This window comes from Pelecanus crispus, chromosome 17 (genome assembly GCF_030463565.1).
Source record: "Pelecanus crispus isolate bPelCri1 chromosome 17, bPelCri1.pri, whole genome shotgun sequence".
In the NCBI taxonomy this organism is placed as follows: Eukaryota; Metazoa; Chordata; class Aves; order Pelecaniformes; family Pelecanidae; genus Pelecanus; species Pelecanus crispus.
The window spans coordinates 7655712-7677419 of NC_134659.1; the positions used below are offsets into that span (position 1 = coordinate 7655712).

Genomic DNA, 21708 nt, shown 5'->3' on the forward strand with positions numbered 1-21708 from the left:
GCCTGGCCGAAAAGAACCTGGGGGTGTTGGTCGTCAGCAGCTGAACATGAGCCAGCAGTGTGCCCAGGTGGCCAAGAAGGCCAACAGCATCCTGGCTTGTGTCAGGGGTAGCGTGGCCAGCAGGAGCAGGGCAGGGATTGGCGCTGGTGAGGCGGCACCTGGAATGCTGTGTCCAGTTTTGGGCCCCTCAGCACAAGGAGGACATTGGGGTGCTGGAGCGTGTCCAGAGAAGGGCAACGGAGCTGGGGCAGGGTCTGGAGCACAGGGCTGGTGGGGAGCGGCTGAGGGAGCTGGGGGTGTTCAGCCTGGAGAAGAGGAGGCTGAGGGGAGACCTCATCGCTCCCTACAACTCCCTGAAAGGAGGGGGCAGGGAGGGGGTGTTGGGCTCTTCTCCCAAGTAGTTAGCGATAGGATGAGAGGAAATGGGCTCAGGCTGCACCAGGGGAGGTTTAGGTTGGAAATTAGGAAAAATTTCTTCACGGAAAGGGTGGTCAAGCATTGGAACAGGCTGCCCAGAGAGGTGGTGGAGTCCCCATCCCTGGAAGAGTTCAAAAAAACGCGTAGATGCAGCACTTTGGGCCATGGTTTAGTGGGCATGGGGTGTTGGGTTGATGGTTGGGCCGATGATCTTAGAGATCCTTTCCAACCTTAGTGGTTCCTAGTTTTTACTTTCATTCAAAAATAATCCAGCCCCCAAGCCAGGAAACATGGAATTGCTACTCTGCCCTTAACTGGTTTCGTGGTGGCCTTGGCAGTGGTGGTTACTGGTTGGACTGGGGGATCTTCAAGGTCTTTGCCAACCTGGACGATTCGCTGATTCGATGAAATAAAACCAAAACGGTGATCTGTGACCTGTCTCGGGGGGGGGGGGGGCACACACGGATGGTGGGGGGGGGGGTCACCCCTTGTGGGGGTGATGCCGGAGGGGACAAGGGGATGCTCTGGGGGGGGGGGGGGGTGTAATTAAAAAGTCCATCATTTATTTATTTAAGGCAACTCATTACAAACCCACAGCAGCCACACGCGACGCGGGGTGGGGGGAGAATCCATGCAAGTAGAAAAGTGAAGGGGGGGGACACACACACAAAAAAGGGACCCGGGACCCCCCGGGAGCAGCCGGCACTCGCTGCGGGAGGACGGGGGGTGCCTGGGGGGGTGAGGGGGGGGCATGCGTCACCCCGGGGGGCTGCGGGTGGGATGGGGATGCTCCGAATGTCACCGGGGCCACCGGAGGGGACGCCGCGCCTTGGGGGGGGGGCAAAGGGTGGTGGTGGGGGTGGGGCTCCTGCCCACCCTGGCTTTGTGCAAGCACTGGGGACCCCCTGCCCCTTTTTTGGGGGGGCGGGATGCAGCCCTTAGCACCGGTCCAGGATGGGGACGAGCCATGATGGTCCCGGCTGGGCATGGTCGGGGGGGGGGGGGGGGTCCACCACGGCCAAGGGTGCTCGGCCAACGCCGGCGAACACCCAGGACCCCCAGAAATGGTGATTGATGGGGGCACCCCACCCCACCCCCCCCCACCCCCCAGGGCCCTGGCAGGGTCCTTGCTACCTTGAAAAAGGAAAGAGGGGGCTCGGAAAAACACCCAAGCTGGGGGGGGGGGCGGGGCGCGGGGTGCCAGCCGGGTGCCGTCAGGGCTGGGGGGGCATGGGGGGGCCGGGGGGGTCAGGGCTGGGGGGGGCGGGGCTGGGGTTTGATGCCCCGGGCCTTCATGTAGGAGATGAACTGGTCGGGGATCTCGGCCAGGACGTCCTTGGCCAGGCGGGCCATGCTCAGCACCGGGCTGGCCCCCCCGGCCACGTAGTCGCGGAAGGGGACAAACTGGGGGTGGGGGGGGGGGGGACAAGGGGGGGACAAAGAGCATTTGAGGGGGCCCCAGCGCCTGGTCCCCCGTGGCCAGGTGCTGCGTCCCCACGTCCCGCTGCGTCCCACGCGCTCGCAGCCCCGCGCCCCCGTGCCCCCTCCCCGGCCTAATGTCCCCGTGCGTCCCCAAATCCCAGTGCACCCCCACATCCCAGTGCACCCCCACATCCCAGCGCACCCCCACATCCCAGTGTGTCCCCACATCCCAGCGCACCCCCACATCCCAGTGCACCCCCACGTCCAGTGCGTCCCCACATCCCAGCGCACCCCCACATCCCAGTGCACCCCCACATCCCAGCGCGTCCCCACATCCCAGCGCACCCCCACATCGCAGTGCACCCCCACGTCCCAGTGCGTCCCCACATCCCAGTGCACCCCCACATCCCAGCGCACCCCCACATCCCAGTGCACCCCACATCCCAGCGCGTCCCCGCGTCCCAGTGCACCCCCACATTCCAGCGCACCCCCACATCCCAGCGCGTCCCCACGTCCCAGCGCACCCCCACATCGCAGCGCACCCCCACATCCCAGCGCGTCCCCGCGTCCCAGTGCACCCCCACATCCCAGCGCACCCCCACATCCCAGCGCACCCCCACATCCCAGTGCGTCCCCACGTCCCAGCGCGTCCCCACATCCCAGCGCGTCCCCACATCCCAGTGTGTCCCACGTCCCAGCGTGTCCCCACGTCCCAGCGTGTCCCCACATCCCAGTGCACCCCCACATCCCAGTGCGTCCCCCAAATCCCAGTGCGTCCCCAAATCCCAGCGCGTCCCCAAATCCCAGTGCGTTCCCAAATCCCAGTGCGCCCCCAAATCCCAGCGCACCCCCACATCCCAGCGCGTCCCCACATCCCAGTGCACCCCCACATCCCAGCGCACCCCCACATCCCAGTGCACCCCACATCCCAGCGCGTCCCCACGTCCCAGCGCACCCCCACATCCAGCGCACCCCCACATCCCAGCGCGTCCCCAAATCCCAGTGCACCCCCACATCCCAGTGCACCCCCACGTCCCAGCGCACCCCCACATCCCAGTGTGTCCCCACATCCCAGCGCACCCCCACATCCCAGTGCACCCCCACATCCCAGTGCGTCCCACGTCCCAGCGCACCCCCACATCCCAGTGCGTCCCCAAATCCCAGCGTGTCCCCAAATCCCAGTGCGTTCCCAAATCCCAGTGCGCCCCCACATCCCAGTGCACCCCCACATCCCAGCGCACCCCCACATCCCAGTGCACCCCCACATCCAGCACACCCCCACATCCCAGCGCGCCCCCACATCCCAGTGCACCCCCACATCCCAGCGCGTCCCCACATCCCAGTGCGTCCCCACATCCCAGCGCACCCCCACGTCCCAGCGCACCCCCAAATCCCAGTGCGTCCCCACATCCCAGCGCACCCCCACATCCCAGTGCGTCCCCACGTCCCAGTGCGTCCCCACATCCCAGTGCACCCCCACATCCCAGCGCACCCCCACATCCAGCTACATCCCAAGCCCCAGTGCACCCCTTCTTTCCCAGTGCGGCCCTGCCATACCCCCAGCACACCCCCTCCGTGTCCCAATGCACCCCCAATGTCCCAGTGCCCCCCATATCCCAGTGCACAACCCCAATGTCCCAGTCCCCGCTATGTCCCAGTGCCCTCCTACATCCCAGTGCCCCCCCACATCCCCAGTGCCCCCCCATATCCCAGTGCTCCCTATATCCCAGTGCCCCCCATCCAGTGCTCCCTATATCCCAGTGCCCCCCCATATCCCAGTGCCCCCCTTCATGTCCCAGTGCCCCTCCTTCATGTCCCAGCGCACCCCATATCCCAGTGCTCCCTATATCCCAGTGCCCCCCTTCATTTCCCAGTGCCCCCCATATCCCAGTGCCTCCCTTCATGTCCCAGTGCCCCCCTTCATATCCCAGTGCCCCCAATATCCCAGTGCCCCCCTTCATATCCCAGTGCCCCCCATATCCCAGTGCCCCCCTTCATGTCCAGTGCCCCCCATATCCCAGTGCCCCCCCATATCCCAGTGCCCCCCTTCATGTCCCAGTGCCCCCATATCCCAGTGCTCCCTATATCCCAGTACCCCCCTTCATATCCCAGTGCCCCCTTCATATCCCAGTGCCCCCCCACATCCCAGTGCCCCCTTCATATCCCAGTGCCCCCCCACATCCCAGTGCCCCCCATATCCCAGTGGCCCCCTTCATATCCCAGTGCCCCCCCTATCCCAGTGCCCCCCCATATCCCAGTGCCCCCCCCATCCAGTCCATCCCACCATCCCGCCACGCTGGGACCCCCTCAGCGGACCCCAGGAGCGACGGGGCTGGTTTGGGGTGCGCGGGGCACCCCGCCGTGCCAGCGCCGGCCGGGGGGGTCCCCGATCCCTGCGCGGGGGGGGGGGCCGGTACCTGCACGATGTCGCGCTCGGCCACCTTGCCGCGGGAGGAGATGCGGATGTCGTCGCCATCCAGCTCCACCATGGCTGCGAGGGGGGGGTCAGCAGCACCCAGGGTCCCCCCCCCACCCCAGGGTGGGACCCCTTTACCCCCCCCCCCCAAACCCAGCAGCCCCCCAAGGCAGCTGCAGGCAGGCGGGGGAGCAGGGCGGATTACAATTACTGGGGGAGCGTTAATTTGGCTTCGCTGCCTGCCTGGTGTCAGAGCAACCGGCTGCTGGGGCGGGGGGGGCTGCCCGGGACCCCCCAAAACACACCCCGGGGGGGTGGGGTGGGGGGGGGGCTCATTCAGCCCTAACCAACGCCTCCGCTTTGCTTGCGGCGAATGCCGCTGAGCCCCGACAAATTCAACTCATGTTTTCCCATGGCCAAAAGCAGCTGCAGCCTGCCCCTCCCCCCCCCGCCCCGGGACCCCCCCACCCGGGACCCCCCCCCAGGGACATGGGGGTGCTGCTGAGCAGGGTGGGAGGGGGGCACCCAGGGCCTTACCGTCGAACTCGGCCTGGCCGACCCCCACGATGATGATGGACATGGGGAGCTTGGCAGCCTGCGGCAGCCGGGGGGGGGCGAGGGGGGAGGAAAATACAATAAAATATTAAAAAAAAATTTTTTTTAAAAAAAAGCACTAAATTTAGTGTTGCTGCCACCGAACGCAGCTCGGGGGGCTCGTGAGGTGCAGCCCCCTCCCAGGCCGCCCCACCCGGCATTAACCCCCCGCACCCCCCAGATCCCGGGGTGCAGCGCCTTTGCCCGGGGACCGGGGTGACGGCAGGGACCCCCTCGGGGACCCCGGCGTCGCTGCTGCCCGCCCCGTTCCCGCTGCCTCCCCCCCTGCCCGCACCGCGGGCACCTCCGTGGCTGCCGTCGTCGCTGCCAACGCCTGCGCTCGGGGATGGGCACCCGTGCCTGGGGCCACGATGGGCACCCTGTGCTTGGTGCAGTGATGGGCACCCATGCCCGGGGCTGCAATGGGCACCCTGTGCCTGGAGCCGCGATGGGCATCTTGTGCCCCGGACCATGATGGGCACCCTGTGCCCGGGGCTGCAATGGGCACCCTGTGCTTGGTGCGGTGATGGGCACCCTGTGCCCAGGACCATGATGGGCACGCTGTGCCTGGAGCTGTGATGGGCACCCTGTGCTTGGTGTGATGATGGGCACCCTGTGCCCGGGGCTGCAATGGGCACCCTGTGCTTGGTGTGATGATGGGCACCCTGTGCCCTGGACCATGATGGGCACCCTGTGCCTGGAGCTGTGATGGGCACCCTGTGCTTGGTGTGATGATGGGCACCCTGTGCCTGGAGCTGTGATGGGCACCCTGTGCTTGGTGCGGTGATGGGCATCCTGTGCCCTGGACCATGATGGGCACCCTGTGCCCTGGACCATGATGGGCACCCTGTGCTTGGTGTGATGATGGGCACCCTGTGCCCGGGGCAGCAATGGGCACCCTGTGCTTGGTGTGATGATGGGCACCCTGTGCCCGGGGCAGCAATGGGCACCCTGTGCTTGGTGTGATGATGGGCACCCTGTGCCCGGGGCAGCAATGGGCACCCTGTGCTTGGTGTGATGATGGGCACCCTGTGCCCGGGGCAGCAATGGGCACCCTGTGCTTGGTGTGATGATGGGCACCCTGTGCCCAGGACCATGATGGGCACCCTGTGCCTGGAGCCGTGATGGGCATCTTGTGCCCCGGACCATGATGGGCACCCTGTGCCCTGGACCATGATGGGCACCCTGTGCCCGGGGCTGCAATGGGCACCCTGTGCTTGGTGTGATGATGGGCATCTTGTGCCCCGGACCATGATGGGCACCCTGTGCTTGGTGCGGTGACGGGCACCTTGTGCCCAGGACCATGATGGGCACCCTGTGCCCAGGACCGTGATGGGCACCCTGTGCCCGGGGCTGCCATGATGGGCACCCTGTGCTTGGTGCGGTGATGGGCACCCAGTGCTCAGGGCCACGATGGGCACCCTGTGCCTGGAGCCGCGATGGGCATCTTGTGCTTGGTGCGGTGATGGGCATCTTGTGCCCAGGACCATGATGGGCACCCTGTGCCCGGGGCTGCGATGGGCACCCTGTGCATGGGGTCGTGATGGGCATCTTGTGCCCGGGGCCGCAATGGGCATCTTGTGCCTGGGACCATGATGGGCACCCTGTGCCCAGAGCCACGATGGGCACCCTGCGCTTGGGGCTGCAATGGGCATCCCATCCTCGGGGTCATGACGGGCATCTTGTGCCCGCGACCATGATGGGCACCCTGTGCCCGGGGCCGCAATGGGCACCCTGTGCTTGGTGTGGTGAGGGGCACCCTGTGCTCAGGGCTGCAGTGGGCACCCTGTGCTTGGGGTTGTGTTGGGCATCCCGTGTGCAGGGTCATGACGGGCATCTTGTGCCTGGGGCTGCAATGGGCACCCTGTGCCCGGGGCTGCAGTCGGCACCCTGTGCTTGGTGCGGTGATGGGCACCCTGCACTCGGGGTCGTGATGGGTGTCTTGTGCCCAGAACCACAATGGGCACCCTGTGCCCGGGGCCGTGATGGGCACCCTTCCCTCGGCATCGCGATGGGCACCCTTCCCTCGGCATCGCGACGGGCATCCCGCACCATGTGCCACGCTGGGCGTCCCATGCCCGGGGCTGTGACAGCATCCTGCACCCCGGGACTGGGTGAGCGCCCCACGCTCAGGGCCGTGACGGGCACCCTGTGCTGGGGGTCGCGATGACGGGCGTCCCGCACCCGGCTGGGCCTCCCGTGCTGGGTGGCACCACGAGCCTGCCATGGCCCCCAGCCCCCGGCGGGCACCGGGTGGGAAGGCTCGGGCACGGCCCTTGCGAGGGCAAAGGCGCCGCTGGCGCCGAAATCGCTTTTTCCTTCGCAGGCCCCTCATGCGGAGGAGGCAGGAGCTGCCCCCCACCCCCCCCAAGAGGGGACACCGCACCCATGGCACCCGCCACCCCCAGCTTGGGGCACCCTGGGCACCCCTCCGGGCGTTGCACCCCAGTTCAGGGCACCCTGGCAGATTATTGCACCCCCGGCTGGCTACTGCACCCATCTTGGGGCACCCCGCGCTGAGCTGTTGCACCCACACAGCTTGCTGCACCCCACCTGTCCCGGGGCACCCCAATCCCCGGCTGGTCGGGGCACCCTGCCATTTCGGGGCTCCCCAGCCCCTTATTGCACCCACACCCCTCGCAGCACCCGTGCACCCCACCAGCTGTTGCACCCCGGATGGCTCAGAGCACCCCGACCCCCACCGGTCCTTGCACCCTGTCCTGGGGCACCCCAATCCCCGGCTGGTCGGGGCACCCTGCCATTTCGGGGCTCCCCAGCCTGTTATTGCACCCGCACCCCTCGCAGCACCCGTGCACCCTGCCAGCCGTTGCACCCCAGATGGCTCAGAGCACCCCGACCCCCACCGGTCCTTGCACCCTGTCCCGGGGCACCCCAATCCCCGGCTGGTCGGGGCACCCTGCCATTTCGGGGCTCCCCAGCCCCTTATTGCACCCGCACCCCTCGCAGCACCCGTGCACCCCGCTGGCTGTTGCACCCCGGATGGCTCAGAGCACCCCGACCCCCACCGGTCCTTGCACCCTGTCCCGGGGCACCCCAATCCCCGGCTGGTCGGGGCACCCTGCCATTTCGGGGCTCCCCAGCCCCTTATTGCACCCACACCCCTCGCAGCACCCGTGCACCCCACCAGCTGTTGCACCCCCGGATGGCTCAGAGCACCCCGACCCCCACCGGTCCTTGCACCCTGTCCTGGGGGCACCCCAATCCCTGGCTGGTCGGGGCACCCTGCCATTTCGGGGCTCCCCAGCCCCTTATTGCACCCACACCCCTCGCAGCACCCGTGCACCCCCGCTGGCTGTTGCACCCCGGATGGCTCAGAGCACCCCGACCCCCACCGGTCCCTGCACCCCGCCTGGGGGCACCCAGCGCCCCGCGGGACTCACGTTGACGATGGCCTCCTTGGTCTGCGCCATGTCCGAGATGACGCCGTCGGTGATGATGAGCAGCACGAAGTACTGGGACCCATCCAGCACCGCCGCCGCCGAGCTGGGGGGCGGGGAGCCCGTGAGTGACACCGGGGTGGCCACGGACACCCCCCCGCCCCCCCCCCCCCCGGGGCGGGTGCTGGGACCCCCTTACCGGGCGACGTGGTTGACCACGGGGGCGAAGTTGGTGGGCCCGTAGAGCTGGACGCTGCGCAGGCTGCGGTGGTACGCCTCCAGCACGCCCTCGATGCCGCTGCACGCCGGGTTGGCGGCGTCGCCGTTCTGCAGGACGGGCAACGCCGAGGACGCTGCCGCCACGTCCCCCGGCCCCATCGCACCCCCCCGCCCCCCGCCCACCCCGCCGCCAAAGCCTCGGGGCCAGACCCTCACCAGCGGGAACTCGTGGGACACGCGGCCATCCGGCGGGATCTTGGCGCCGAAGCCGAGGGCGGGGAACATCTTGTCGCTGTCGTAGTCCTGGATGATCTCGCCCACGGCCTTGAGGGCCATGGCGTAGGCGTTGAGCTGGTAGGGGCTCAGGTAGTGCAGCGACGTCGACTGCGAGGGGTTCCCTGCGCGGGCGGTGGGCTCAGCGGGGCCGCAGCCCCCCCCGCCCCGGCAGCCGTCGAGCCCCCTCCTCGTTAACTAACGCCGGGGTGGGGACGGGCACGACGCGGGCCGGCGCTCACCGTTGGATGCGGTGAAGTCGATGGCCACCGTGAAGTTGATTTGGGTCCTGGGGCGGGGGGCGAGGGGGGGGGGTGAAAGCGGCGTTAGGGTCCTGGGGGGGGTGCAGGATGCGCCCCATGGGTGCGTTGCACCCCGGATGGCTCAGAGCACCCCGACCCCCACCGGTCCTTGCACCCTGTCCTGGGGCACCCCAATCCCCAGCTGGTCAGGGCACCCTGCCATTTTGGGGCTCCCCAGCCCCTTATTGCACCCGCACCCCTCGCAGCACCCGTGCACCCCGCCGGCCGTTGCACCCCGGATGGCTCAGAGCACCCCGACCCCCACCGGTCCTTGCACCCTGTCCCGGGGCACCCCAAGCCCCAGCTGGTCGGGGCACCCTGCCATTTCGGGGCTCCCCAGCCCCTTATTGCACCCGCACCCCTCGCAGCACCCGTGCACCCCGCCGGCCGTTGCACCCCGGATGGCTCAGAGCACCCCGACCCCCACCGGTCCTTGCACCCTGTCCTGGGGCACCCCAATCCCTGGCTGGTCGGGGCACCCTGCCATTTCGGGGCTCCCCAGCCCCTTATTGCACCCGCACCCCTCGCAGCACCCGTGCACCCCGCCGGCCGTTGCACCCCGGATGGCTCAGAGCACCCCGACCCCCACCGGTCCTTGCACCCTGTCCCGGGGCACCCCAATCCCCGGCTGGTCGGGGCACCCTGCCATTTCGGGGCTCCCCAGCCCCTTATTGCACCCACACCCCTCGCAGCACCCGTGCACCCCACCAGCTGTTGCACCCCGGATGGCTCAGAGCACCCCGACCCCCGCCAGTCCCTGCACCCTGTCCCGGGGCACCCCAATCCCCGGCTGGTTGGGGCACCCTGCCATTTCGGGGCTCCCCAGCCCCTTATTGCACCCGCACAGCTCGCAGCACCCGTGCACCCCGCCGGCCGTTGCACCCCGGATGGCTCAGAGCACCCCGACCCCCACCGGTCCTTGCACCCTGTCCCGGGGGCACCCCAATCCCTGGCTGGTCGGGGCACCCTGCCATTTCGGGGCTCCCCAGCCCCTTATTGCACCCACACCCCTCGCAGCACCCGTGCACCCCGCCGGCCGTTGCACCCCGGATGGCTCAGAGCACCCCGACCCCCACCGGTCCTTGCACCCTGTCCCGGGGCACCCCAATCCCCGGCTGGTCGGGGCACCCTGCCATTTCGGGGCTCCCCAGCCCCTTATTGCACCCACACCCCTCGCAGCACCCGTGCACCCCACCAGCTGTTGCACCCCGGATGGCTCAGAGCACCCCGACCCCCGCCAGTCCCTGCACCCTGTCCCGGGGCACCCCAATCCCCGGCTGGTTGGGGCACCCTGCCATTTCGGGGCTCCCCAGCCCCTTATTGCACCCGCACCCCTCGCAGCACCCGTGCACCCCGCCGGCTGTTGCACCCCGGATGGCTCAGAGCACCCCGACCCCCACCGGTCCTTGCACCCTGTCCTGGGGCACCCCAATCCCCGGCTGGTCGGGGCACCCTGCCATTTCGGGGCTCCCCAGCCTGTTATTGCACCCACACCCCTCACAGCACCCGTGCACCCCGCCGGCCGTTGCACCCCGGATGGCTCAGAGCACCCCGACCCCCACCGGTCCTTGCACCCTGTCCCGGGGCACCCCAAGCCCCGGCTGGTCAGGGCACCCTGCCATTTCGGGGCTCCCCAGCCCCTTATTGCACCCACACCCCTCGCAGCACCCGTGCACCCCGCCGGCTGTTGCACCCCGGATGGCTCAGAGCACCCCGACCCCCACCGGTCCTTGCACCCTGTCCCGGGGCACCCCAATCCCCGGCTGGTCGGGGCACCCTGCCATTTCGGGGCTCCCCAGCCCCTTATTGCACCCACACCCCTCGCAGCACCCGTGCACCCCACCAGCTGTTGCACCCCGGATGGCTCAGAGCACCCCGACCCCCGCCAGTCCCTGCACCCTGTCCCGGGGCACCCCAATCCCCGGCTGGTTGGGGCACCCTGCCATTTCGGGGCTCCCCAGCCCCTTATTGCACCCGCACCCCTCGCAGCACCCGTGCACCCCGCCGGCTGTTGCACCCCGGATGGCTCAGAGCACCCCGACCCCCACCGGTCCTTGCACCCTGTCCTGGGGCACCCCAATCCCCGGCTGGTCGGGGCACCCTGCCATTTCGGGGCTCCCCAGCCTGTTATTGCACCCACACCCCTCACAGCACCCGTGCACCCCGCCGGCCGTTGCACCCCGGATGGCTCAGAGCACCCCGACCCCCACCGGTCCTTGCACCCTGTCCCGGGGCACCCCAAGCCCCGGCTGGTCAGGGCACCCTGCCATTTCGGGGCTCCCCAGCCCCTTATTGCACCCACACCCCTCGCAGCACCCGTGCACCCCGCCGGCTGTTGCACCCCGGATGGCTCAGAGCACCCCGACCCCCACCGGTCCTTGCACCCTGTCCCGGGGCACCCCAATCCCCGGCTGGTCGGGGCACCCTGCCATTTCGGGGCTCCCCAGCCCCTTATTGCACCCACACCCCTCGCAGCACCCGTGCACCCCACCAGCTGTTGCACCCCGGATGGCTCAGAGCACCCCGACCCCCGCCAGTCCCTGCACCCTGTCCCGGGGCACCCCAATCCCCGGCTGGTTGGGGCACCCTGCCATTTCGGGGCTCCCCAGCCCCTTATTGCACCCGCACAGCTCGCAGCACCCGTGCACCCCGCCGGCCGTTGCACCCCGGATGGCTCAGAGCACCCCGACCCCCACCGGTCCTTGCACCCTGTCCCGGGGCACCCCAATCCCCGGCTGGTCGGGGCACCCTGCCATTTCGGGGCTCCCCAGCCTGTTATTGCACCCACACCCCTCACAGCACCCGTGCACCCCGCTGGCTGTTGCACCCCGGATGGCTCAGAGCACCCCGACCCCCGCCAGTCCCTGCACCCTGTCCCGGGGCACCCCAATCCCCGGCTGGTCGGGGCACCCTGCCATTTCGGGGCTCCCCAGCCTGTTATTGCACCCACACCCCTCACAGCACCCGTGCACCCCGCCGGCCGTTGCACCCCGGATGGCTCAGAGCACCCCGACCCCCACGCCGGCTTTCCCCAAGGACTGGGTGCCTGCGCCCCCCGCCCCAATTCAGAGCACCCCCAAATCTCCCTGCGCTGAGGTTGCACCCGCCGGCGCCGAGGTTGCACCCAACCCCGCACCCAAGGGAGCGGCTGTGGGTGCTGGCGACCCCCCGCCCGGGACCCCGGCGGCTCCGGTCCAGCTGCCAAATGGGGAAACTGAGGCACGCGCCCCCCGCCCCGCCTCGCTCACCCGCCCCTGATGTAGTCCAGGAAGGTGTGGTCGGACTCCACGGCGAAGGACAGCAGCGTCACCTGCCAGGGCCGGGGGGCTGAGCGGGGCCCAGCACCCACCCCCCACCCCCGCCGCCCCCCGGCCCCCCGGCCTCACCGTCCCCGAGTTCAGGTACTTCTTCTTCTTCATCTTCTTCCTGGGGTTCACCACCTGGGGGGGCACGGAGGGGAGCTGCTGCCCAGGGGAGCCGCAGCACCCCGGGGTGCAGAGCGGGACCGGGACGCCCCGGGGTGCAGCGCCAGGGGGCTGTGGCACCCAGGGGTGCAGCCCGGGCACTCTGGGGGCTGTAGCACCCAGGGGTGCAGCACGGGGACCCTGGGCATCGGGACAGCCAGGGGTGCAGCACTGGGAACACGACGCCCATGGGTGCAGCAGCGGCACCCAGGGGTTTGTAGTGCCCAGAGGTGCAGCACAAGCACCCAAGGGACCGTAACACCCATGGGTGCAGCACAGAGACCCTGGGGAATGAGAAACCCAGGGATGCTGCACAGGGACCACGACACCCAGGGGTGCAGCACAGGCACCCAAGGGACTGTAACACCCATGGGTGCAGCATGGGGACCGTAACACCCAGGGGTGCAGCATGGGGACCGTAACACCCAGGGGTGCAGCAGGGGCACCCAAAGGACTGCAACACCCAGGGGTGCAGCATGGGGACCGTAACACCCAGGGGTGCAGCATGGGGACCACGACACCCATGGGTGCAGCAGCGGCGCCCTGGGGTCTGTAACACCCATGGGTGCAGCATGGGGACCACGACACCCATGGGTGCAGCAGGGGCGCCCTGGGGTCTGTAGCACCCATGGGTGCAGCATGGGGACCGTAATACCCAGGGGTGCAGCATGGGGACCACGACACCCATGGGTGCAGCAGGGGCACCCTGGGGTCTGTAGCACCCATGGGTGCAGCATGGGGACCGTAACACCCAGGGGTGCAGCATGGGGACCACGACACCCATGGGTGCAGCAGGGGCGCCCTGGGGTCTGTAGCACCCATGGGTGCAGCATGGGGACCGTAACACCCAGGGGTGCAGCATGGGGACCACGACACCCAGGGGTGCAGCAGGGGCGCCCTGGGGTCTGTAGCACCCATGGGTGCAGCATGGGGACCGTAACACCCAGGGGTGCAGCATGGGGACCACGACACCCATGGGTGCAGCAGGGGCACCCTGGGGTCTGTAGCACCCATGGGTGCAGCATGGGGACCGTAACACCCATGGGTGCAGCACGGGGACCACGACACCCAGGGGTGCAGCAGGGGCACCCTGGGGTCTGTAGCACCCATGGGTGCAGCATGGGGACCACGACACCCATGGGTGCAGCAGGGGCACCCTGGGGTCTGTAGCACCCATGGGTGCAGCATGGGGACCGTAACACCCAGGGGTGCAGCAGGGGCACCCAAGGGACTGTAACACCCATGGGTGCAGCACGGGCATCCTGGGGTATGTAGCACCCATGGGTGCAGCACAGAGACCCTGGGGACCACGACACCCAGGGATGCTGCACAGGGACCACGACACCCAGGGGTGCAGCACGGACACCCAAGGGACTGCAACACCCATGGGTGCAGCTGGGGCACCCTGGGGTACGTAGCACCCAGGGGCGCAGCATGGCCACCATGACACCCATGGGTGCAGCATGGGCACCCTGGGGTATGTACCACCCAGGGGCGCAGCACAGGGACCACGACACCCAGGGGTGCAGCAGGGGCACCCTAGGGACTGTAACGCCCAGGGGGGCAGTATGGGGACCGTAACAGCTATGGGTGCAGCAGGGGCACCCTGGGGTCTGCAGCACCCAGGGGTGCAGCATGGGGACCGTAACACCCAGGGGTGCAGCAGGGGCACCCTGGGGGCTGTAGCACCCATGGGTGCAGCATGGGGACCGTAACACCCATGGGTGCAGCACGGGGACCACGACACCCAGGGGTGCAGCAGGGGCACCCTGGGGTCTGTAGCACCCATGGGTGCAGCATGGGGACCGTAACACCCAGGGGTGCAGCATGGGGACCACGACACCCATTGGTGCAGCAGGGGCACCCTGGGGTCTGTAGCACCCATGGGTGCAGCATGGGGACCGTAACACCCATGGGTGCAGCATGGGGACCACGACACCCAGGGGTGCAGCAGGGGCACCCTGGGGTCTGTAGCACCCATGGGTGCAGCATGGGGACCGTAACAGCCAGGGGTGCAGCAGGGGCACCCAAGGGACTGTAACACCCATGGGTGCAGCACGGGCATCCTGGGGTATGTAGCACCCATGGGTGCAGCACAGAGACCCTGGGGACCACAACACCCAGGGATGCTGCACAGGGACTGCAACACCCATGGGTGCAGCTGGGGCACCCTGGGGTACGTAGCACCCAGGGGCGCAGCATGGCCACCATGACACCCATGGGTGCAGCAGGGGCACCCTAGGGACTGTAACGCCCAGGGGGGCAGTATGGGGACCGTAACAGCTATGGGTGCAGCAGGGGCACCCTGGGGTCTGCAGCACCCAGGGGTGCAGCATGGGGACCGTAACACCCAGGGGTGCAGCAGGGGCACCCTGGGGGCTGTAGCACCCATGGGTGCAGCACAGGAACCACGACACCCAGGGGTGCAGCAGGGGCACCCTGGGGTCTGTAGCACCCATGGGTGCAGCATGGGGACCGTAACACCCAGGGGTGCAGCAGGGGCACCCAAGGGACTGTAACACCCATGGGTGCAGCATGGGGACCGTAACAGCTATGGGTGCAGCAGGGGCACCCTGGGGTCTGTAGCACCCATGGGTGCAGCATGGGGACCGTAACACCCATGGGTGCAGCATGGGGACCACGACACCCAGGGGTGCAGCAGGGGCACCCTGGGGTCTGTAGCACCCATGGGTGCAGCATGGGGACCGTAACACCCAGGGGTGCAGCATGGGGACCACGACACCCAGGGGTGCAGCAGGGGCACCCTGGGGTCTGCAGCACCCATGGGTGCAGCATGGGGACCGTAACACCCATGGGTGCAGCATGGGGACCATGACACCCATGGGTGCAGCACGGGCACCCTGGGGTCTGCAACACCCATGGGTGCAGCATGGGGACCGTAACACCCAGGGGTGCAGCATGGGGACCACGACACCCATGGGTGCAGCAGGGGCACCCTGGGGTCTGCAGCACCCATGGGTGCAGCATGGGGACCGTAACACCCATGGGTGCAGCATGGGGACCATGACACCCATGGGTGCAGCACGGGCACCCTGGGGTCTGCAACACCCATGGGTGCAGCATGGGGCCCGTAACACCCAGGGGTGCAGCAGGGGCACCCAAAGGACTGCAACACCCAGGGGTGCAGCACGAGAACCACGACACCCAGGGGTGCAGCAGGGGCACCCAAAGGACTGCAACACCCATGGGTGCAGCATGGGGACCGTAACACCCATGGGTGCAGCATGGGGACCACGACACCCATGGGTGCAGCAGGGGCGCCCTGGGGTCTGTAGCACCCATGGGTGCAGCATGGGGACCGTAACACCCATGGGTGCAGCATGGGGACCCCGACACCCAGGGGTGCAGCAGGGGCACCCTGGGGTCTGTAACACCCATGGGTGCAGCATGGGGACCGTAACACCCAGGGGTGCAGCATGGGGACCACGACACCCATGGGTGCAGCAGGGGCACCCTGGGGTCTGTAGCACCCATGGGTGCAGCATGGGGACCGAAACACCCAGGGGTGCAGCATGGGGACCATGACACCCAGGGGTGCAGCAGGGGCGCCCTGGGGTCTGTAGCACCCATGGGTGCAGCATGGGGACCACGACACCCATGGGTGCAGCAGGGGCACCCTGGGGTCTGTAGCACCCATGGGTGCAGCATGGGGACCGTAACACCCAGGGGTGCAGCAGGGGCACCCAAGGGACTGTAACACCCATGGGTGCAGCACGGGCATCCTGGGGTATGTAGCACCCATGGGTGCAGCACAGAGACCCTGGGGACTGTGAAACCCAGGGATGCTGCACAGGGACCACGACACCCAGGGGTGCAGCACGGGCACCCAAGGGACTGCAACACCCATGGGTGCAGCTGGGGCACCCTGGGGTACGTAGCACCCAGGGGCGCAGCATGGCCACCATGACACCCATGGGTGCAGCATGGGCACCCTGGGGTCTGTAGCACCCATGGGTGCAGCATGGGGACCACGACACCCAGGGGTGCAGCAGGGGCACCCAAGGGACTGCAACACCCAGGGGTGCAGCACGGGAACCACGACACCCAGGGGTGCAGCAGGGGCACCCAAAGGACTGCAACACCCATGGGTGCAGCATGGGGACCGTAACACCCATGGGTGCAGCATGGGGACCACGACACCCAGGGGTGCAGCATGGGGACCGTAACACCCATGGGTGCAGCACGGGAACCACGACACCCATGGGTGCAGCAGGGGCACCCTGGGGTCTGTAGCACCCATGGGTGCAGCATGGGGACCGTAACACCCAGGGGTGCAGCACGGGAACCACGACACCCAGGGGTGCAGCAGGGGCACCCAAAGGACTGCAACACCCATGGGTGCAGCATGGGGACCGTAACACCCAGGGGTGCAGCATGGGGACCACGACACCCAGGGGTGCAGCATGGGGACCGTAACACCCATGGGTGCAGCACGGGAACCACGACACCCATGGGTGCAGCAGGGGCACCCTGGGGTCTGTAGCACCCATGGGTGCAGCATGGGGACCGTAACACCCAGGGGTGCAGCACGGGAACCACGACACCCAGGGGTGCAGCAGGGGCACCCTGGGGTCTGTAGCACCCATGGGTGCAGCATGGGGACCGTAACACCCATGGGTGCAGCACGGGAACCACGACACCCATGGGTGCAGCAGGGGCACCCTGGGGTCTGTAGCACCCATGGGTGCAGCATGGGGACCGTAACACCCAGGGGTGCAGCACGGGAACCACGACACCCAGGGGTGCAGCAGGGGCACCCAAAGGACTGCAACACCCATGGGTGCAGCATGGGGACCGTAACACCCAGGGGTGCAGCATGGGGACCACGACACCCAGGGGTGCAGCATGGGGACCGTAACACCCATGGGTGCAGCACGGGAACCACGACACCCATGGGTGCAGCAGGGGCACCCTGGGGTCTGTAGCACCCATGGGTGCAGCATGGGGACCGTAACACCCAGGGGTGCAGCACGGGAACCACGACACCCAGGGGTGCAGCAGGGGCACCCTGGGGTCTGTAGCACCCATGGGTGCAGCATGGGGACCGTAACACCCATGGGTGCAGCACGGGGACCACGACACCCAGGGGTGCAGCAGGGGCACCCTGGGGTCTGTAGCACCCATGGGTGCAGCATGGGGACCGTAACACCCAGGGGTGCAGCATGGGGACCATGACACCCATGGGTGCAGCACGGGCACCCTGGGGTCTGCAACACCCATGGGTGCAGCATGGGGCCCGTAACACCCAGGGGTGCAGCACGGGCACCCAAAGGACTGCAACACCCATGGGTGCAGCACGGGAACCACGACACCCATGGGTGCAGCAGGGGCGCCCTGGGGTCTGTAGCACCCATGGGTGCAGCATGGGGACCGTAACACCCATGGGTGCAGCATGGGGACCACGACACCCATGGGTGCAGCAGGGGCGCCCTGGGGTCTGTAGCACCCATGGGTGCAGCTGGGCTCCCCCCCGTCGCCGCTCTTCGGCCTCACCTCGTAGACGTTGAAGTGGCTCTGTCCCCGCGCCAGCTCCCGGTAGCTGGTGGTGAACTCCCCGATGAAGTCGTGGCTGCGGGGGGTGGGGTGGGGGGTGTCGGTGTCACCGTCACACGGGGGGCGGGGCCGGGGCGGGGGTCCCCGGGGTCGCCCCCCAGCTCACCTGCCGTCGCGGTCCCAGTCGTACACCTCCACCTTGATGCCTCTGCAAGGCGGGGGGGGGGTCAGAGCCACCTCCCGGCACCCCAAAACCCCGCGCCCCCACCCCGGGGCCGCTGCCGGCGCCCGCTCCCCGTGGGTTTGTTTCGACGCCTCCGTGGGCATTTCCCTCCTTCCTCCTCCTCCTCCTCCTCCTCAGGTTTTTTCGGTGGGATATTTTTATCCGCCGTTGCCACAGCAACGTCCGACACGGGGCCAAGCCGGCGGCGCGGCGCCGCGTTTGCCGGGACACGCAGGCCGTGGCTCGGGTCTGGGGGGGCACAGGCACCCCCCGGCATGGCTCTGCCATGGCGACGGAGCCCATGGCGCCGGCGGGTGGAGAGGCACGGGGCATGGGGTGCCGGGGGTTGGGCTACCACGGGTTGGGCTACCAAGGGTTGAGCTACCACGGGTTGGGCTACCAAGGGTTGAGCTACCAGGGGTTGGGCTACCAGGGGTTGGGCTACCACAGGTTGGGATACCAGGGGGTTGGGCTACCAGGGGTTTGGCTACCAAGGGTTTGGCTACCAGGGGTTTGGCTACCAGGGGTTTGGCTACCAGGGGTTGGGCTACCAAGGGTTTGGGCTACCAAGGGTTTGGCTACCAAGGGTTTGGCTACCAGGGGTTTGGCTACCAGGGGTTTGGCTACCAAGGGTTGGGCTACCGGGGGTTTGGCTACCAGGGGTTGGGCTACCACGGGTTGGGATACCAGGGGGTTGGGCTACCAGGGGTTTGGCTACCAGGGGTTGGGCTACCAAGGGTTGGGATACCAGGGGGTTGGGCTACGAGGGGTTTGGCTACCAAGGGTTTGGCTACCAGGGGTTTGGCTACCAGGGTTTGGGCTACCAAGGGTTTGGCTACCAGGGGTTTGGCTACCACGGGTTTGGCTACCGGGGGTTTGGCTACCAGGGGTTTGGCTACCACGGGTTGGGATACCAAGGGTTTGGCTACCAGGGGTTTGGCTACCACGGGTTTGGCTACCAGGGGTTTGGCTACCAAAGGTTGGGCTACCGGGGGTTTGGCTACCAGGGGTTGGGCTACCACGGGTTGGGATACCAGGGGGTTGGGCTACCAGGGGTTTGGCTACCACGGGTTTGGCTACCACGGGTTGGGATACCAGGGGTTTGGGCTACCAAGGGTTTGGCTACCAAGGGTTTGGCTACCAGGGGTTTGGCTACTAGGCATTGGGCTACCAAGGGTTTGGCTACCAAGGGTTGGGCTACCAGGGGTTAGACTACCAAAGGTTTGGCTACCAGGGGTTGGGCTACCAAGGATTTGGCTACCACGGGTTGGGATACCACGGGTTTGGCTACCATGGGTTGGGCTACCAAGGATTTGGCTACCACGGGTTGGGCTACCAGGGGTTGGGCTACCAGGGGTTGGGCTACCATGGGTTTGGCTACCGGGGGTTTGGCTACCAGGGGTTGGGCTACCAGGGGTTGGGCTACCAGGGGTTTGGCTACCGGCCCAGGCACCACAGCGCCTGCGGGTCAGAGGGCGCAGAGCGGCCGCCCTTCGCCCGCGGCGGCGCAGCCGGCGCTCACCGGTCGTAGTCGCCGTTGCAGAGGGCGCGCACCGGGAGGGTGAAGGCCTGCCAGACGGGGTTCAGCGTGTTCCTCGCCACCTCCGTCTTGTGGCAGATGGTGAAGCTGGGGGGCAAGGAGGGGGGGACACGGGGGTCACCCCCTGCTGACAACACCCCCCCCCCCCTCCCCCGTGTCACCCCGCGGTGATTTTTGGCACCGCCGCCAGCCCGGCGCCGTGGGGCCACCGCAGGTCCCCGGGGTGCCCCACGGCCGGGGCTGTGCCCCCGCGCTGTGATCGGGGGGGGGGGGTGAGTGCGGTTTTTTGGGGGGTGTCGCTCACGTCCCGTCCTCGTTGCTGCGGTAGAAGACCAGGAAAGGGTCGGATTTGCCGAAGAAATCCTTCTTGTCCAGCTTGTTGGCGCAGAACTGCAGCGTGGCCACGTCCTGCGGCGGGGATGGGGGGGGGGGGGGTCACCCACCCGGGGACGGGGCGGGGGGGGGGGGGGTCGCCCACCCCCCCACCCCCCCCACCCGGGGACATCGGGGGTGCGGGATCCTGGGTGGGCGCTGCTCGGGGAGGGGGGAGCCAGCACCCACGGGACGCGCCATGGGGGCGTCAGCCCTGACCCTCATCTTCCTCACCGCCGAGCGAGGAAGGCCCAGGGGGTGCAGGCGGAGGGGGCGGCTCAGCCCCCGCCACGGCACTGGGGGGGGGTCCCCAATCTGTGCCCCCCCCACCCCGGAGCGCGGCTCACCCGGCAGTTGCCCAGCTCTTCGGCGAGGAGGATGATGGTGCCGCACTTCTTCCCGGGGATGCCGCTGCCGGGAGGAGCCGGGGGGGGGGGACACACATGGTGACCTGGGGGTGTCCCTGTCCCCCCCCCCAAGGCCTGGGCACCCCCAAACTCACCCGTTGGAGACGGCCGGAGCGGGTCTCCTGCCCCGGGCGTGCGCGGTGACCGTCCCCATCCTGGTGGGACACACAGCGAAGGGTGACGGAGGGGACAACCCCCCCCCCCGCCCCCCCGCCAAAGCCAGACCCCCCCCATGGGGAAACTGAGGCAGGGGCTGGGTCAGGGACGCGGGGGAGCCGGGGCAGCCCGGAGCCGGGGCTGTCGGCACCGGGATCTGGTCACCATCCCGGACACCCGGATAAGGAGCCGGGCACCCTGCCAGCGCCGGGGGTGGGGGGGGGGGACATGGGGACACCAGGACATGGGGACATGGATACATGGGGACATGAGGATATGGGGACATCGGACACGGGGATACGGGGACATGGGGACATGGGGACACAGGGACACGGGGACACAGGGACATGGGGACATCGGGACATCGGGACATGAGGACATGAGGACATGGGGACATGAGGATATGGGGATATGGGGACACGGGGACATCAGACACGGGGACATGGGGACACAGGGACATGTGGACACGAGGACAGGGGGACACGGGGATATGGGGATATGGGGACATGGGGACATGGGGACACGGGGACATGGGGACATAGGGACATGGGGACATGTGGACATGGGGACATGTGGACACGGGGACATGGGGACACAGGGACATGGGGACACGGGGACATGGGGACATGGGGACACAGGGACATGGGGACATGTGGACATGGGGACATGGGGACACGGGGACATGGGGACATGGATACATGGGGACATGAGGATATGGGGACATCGGACACGGGGATACGGGGACATGGGGACATGGGGACATGGGGACACGGGGACACGGGGACATCGGGACATGAGGACATGAGGACATGAGGACATGGGGACATGAGGATATGGGTATGGGGACACAGGGACATGGGGACACAGGGACATGTGGACACGAGGACAGGGGGACATGGGGACACGGGGACATGGGGACATGGGGACATGGGGACATGAGGATATGGGTATGGGGACACAGGGACATGGGGACATGGGGACACGGGGACAT

At 68.0% G+C, this 21708-nt stretch overlaps 1 protein-coding gene across 1 annotated transcript in view; it reads right to left on the reverse strand.

Moving 5' to 3' along the window:
• Positions 1 to 1665: 1665 nt before the first annotated feature.
• Positions 1666 to 21708, reverse strand: part of LOC142595116 (copine-5-like) — a 39012-nt gene continuing 18969 nt past the window's right edge. Inside the window, exons 7-21 of the mRNA XM_075722561.1 lie at positions 20657 to 20716; positions 20502 to 20565; positions 20087 to 20190; positions 19765 to 19869; positions 18186 to 18227; positions 18020 to 18095; positions 12428 to 12481; positions 12290 to 12351; positions 8982 to 9028; positions 8683 to 8864; positions 8447 to 8574; positions 8251 to 8353; positions 4793 to 4850; positions 4257 to 4330; positions 1666 to 1821 (exon numbers count right to left, since the gene is read on the reverse strand). Coding sequence (XP_075578676.1) covers positions 1666 to 1821; positions 4257 to 4330; positions 4793 to 4850; positions 8251 to 8353; positions 8447 to 8574; positions 8683 to 8864; positions 8982 to 9028; positions 12290 to 12351; positions 12428 to 12481; positions 18020 to 18095; positions 18186 to 18227; positions 19765 to 19869; positions 20087 to 20190; positions 20502 to 20565; positions 20657 to 20716 — 1315 coding nt within the window. The remainder of the gene's footprint in view (positions 1822 to 4256; positions 4331 to 4792; positions 4851 to 8250; positions 8354 to 8446; positions 8575 to 8682; positions 8865 to 8981; positions 9029 to 12289; positions 12352 to 12427; positions 12482 to 18019; positions 18096 to 18185; positions 18228 to 19764; positions 19870 to 20086; positions 20191 to 20501; positions 20566 to 20656; positions 20717 to 21708) is intronic.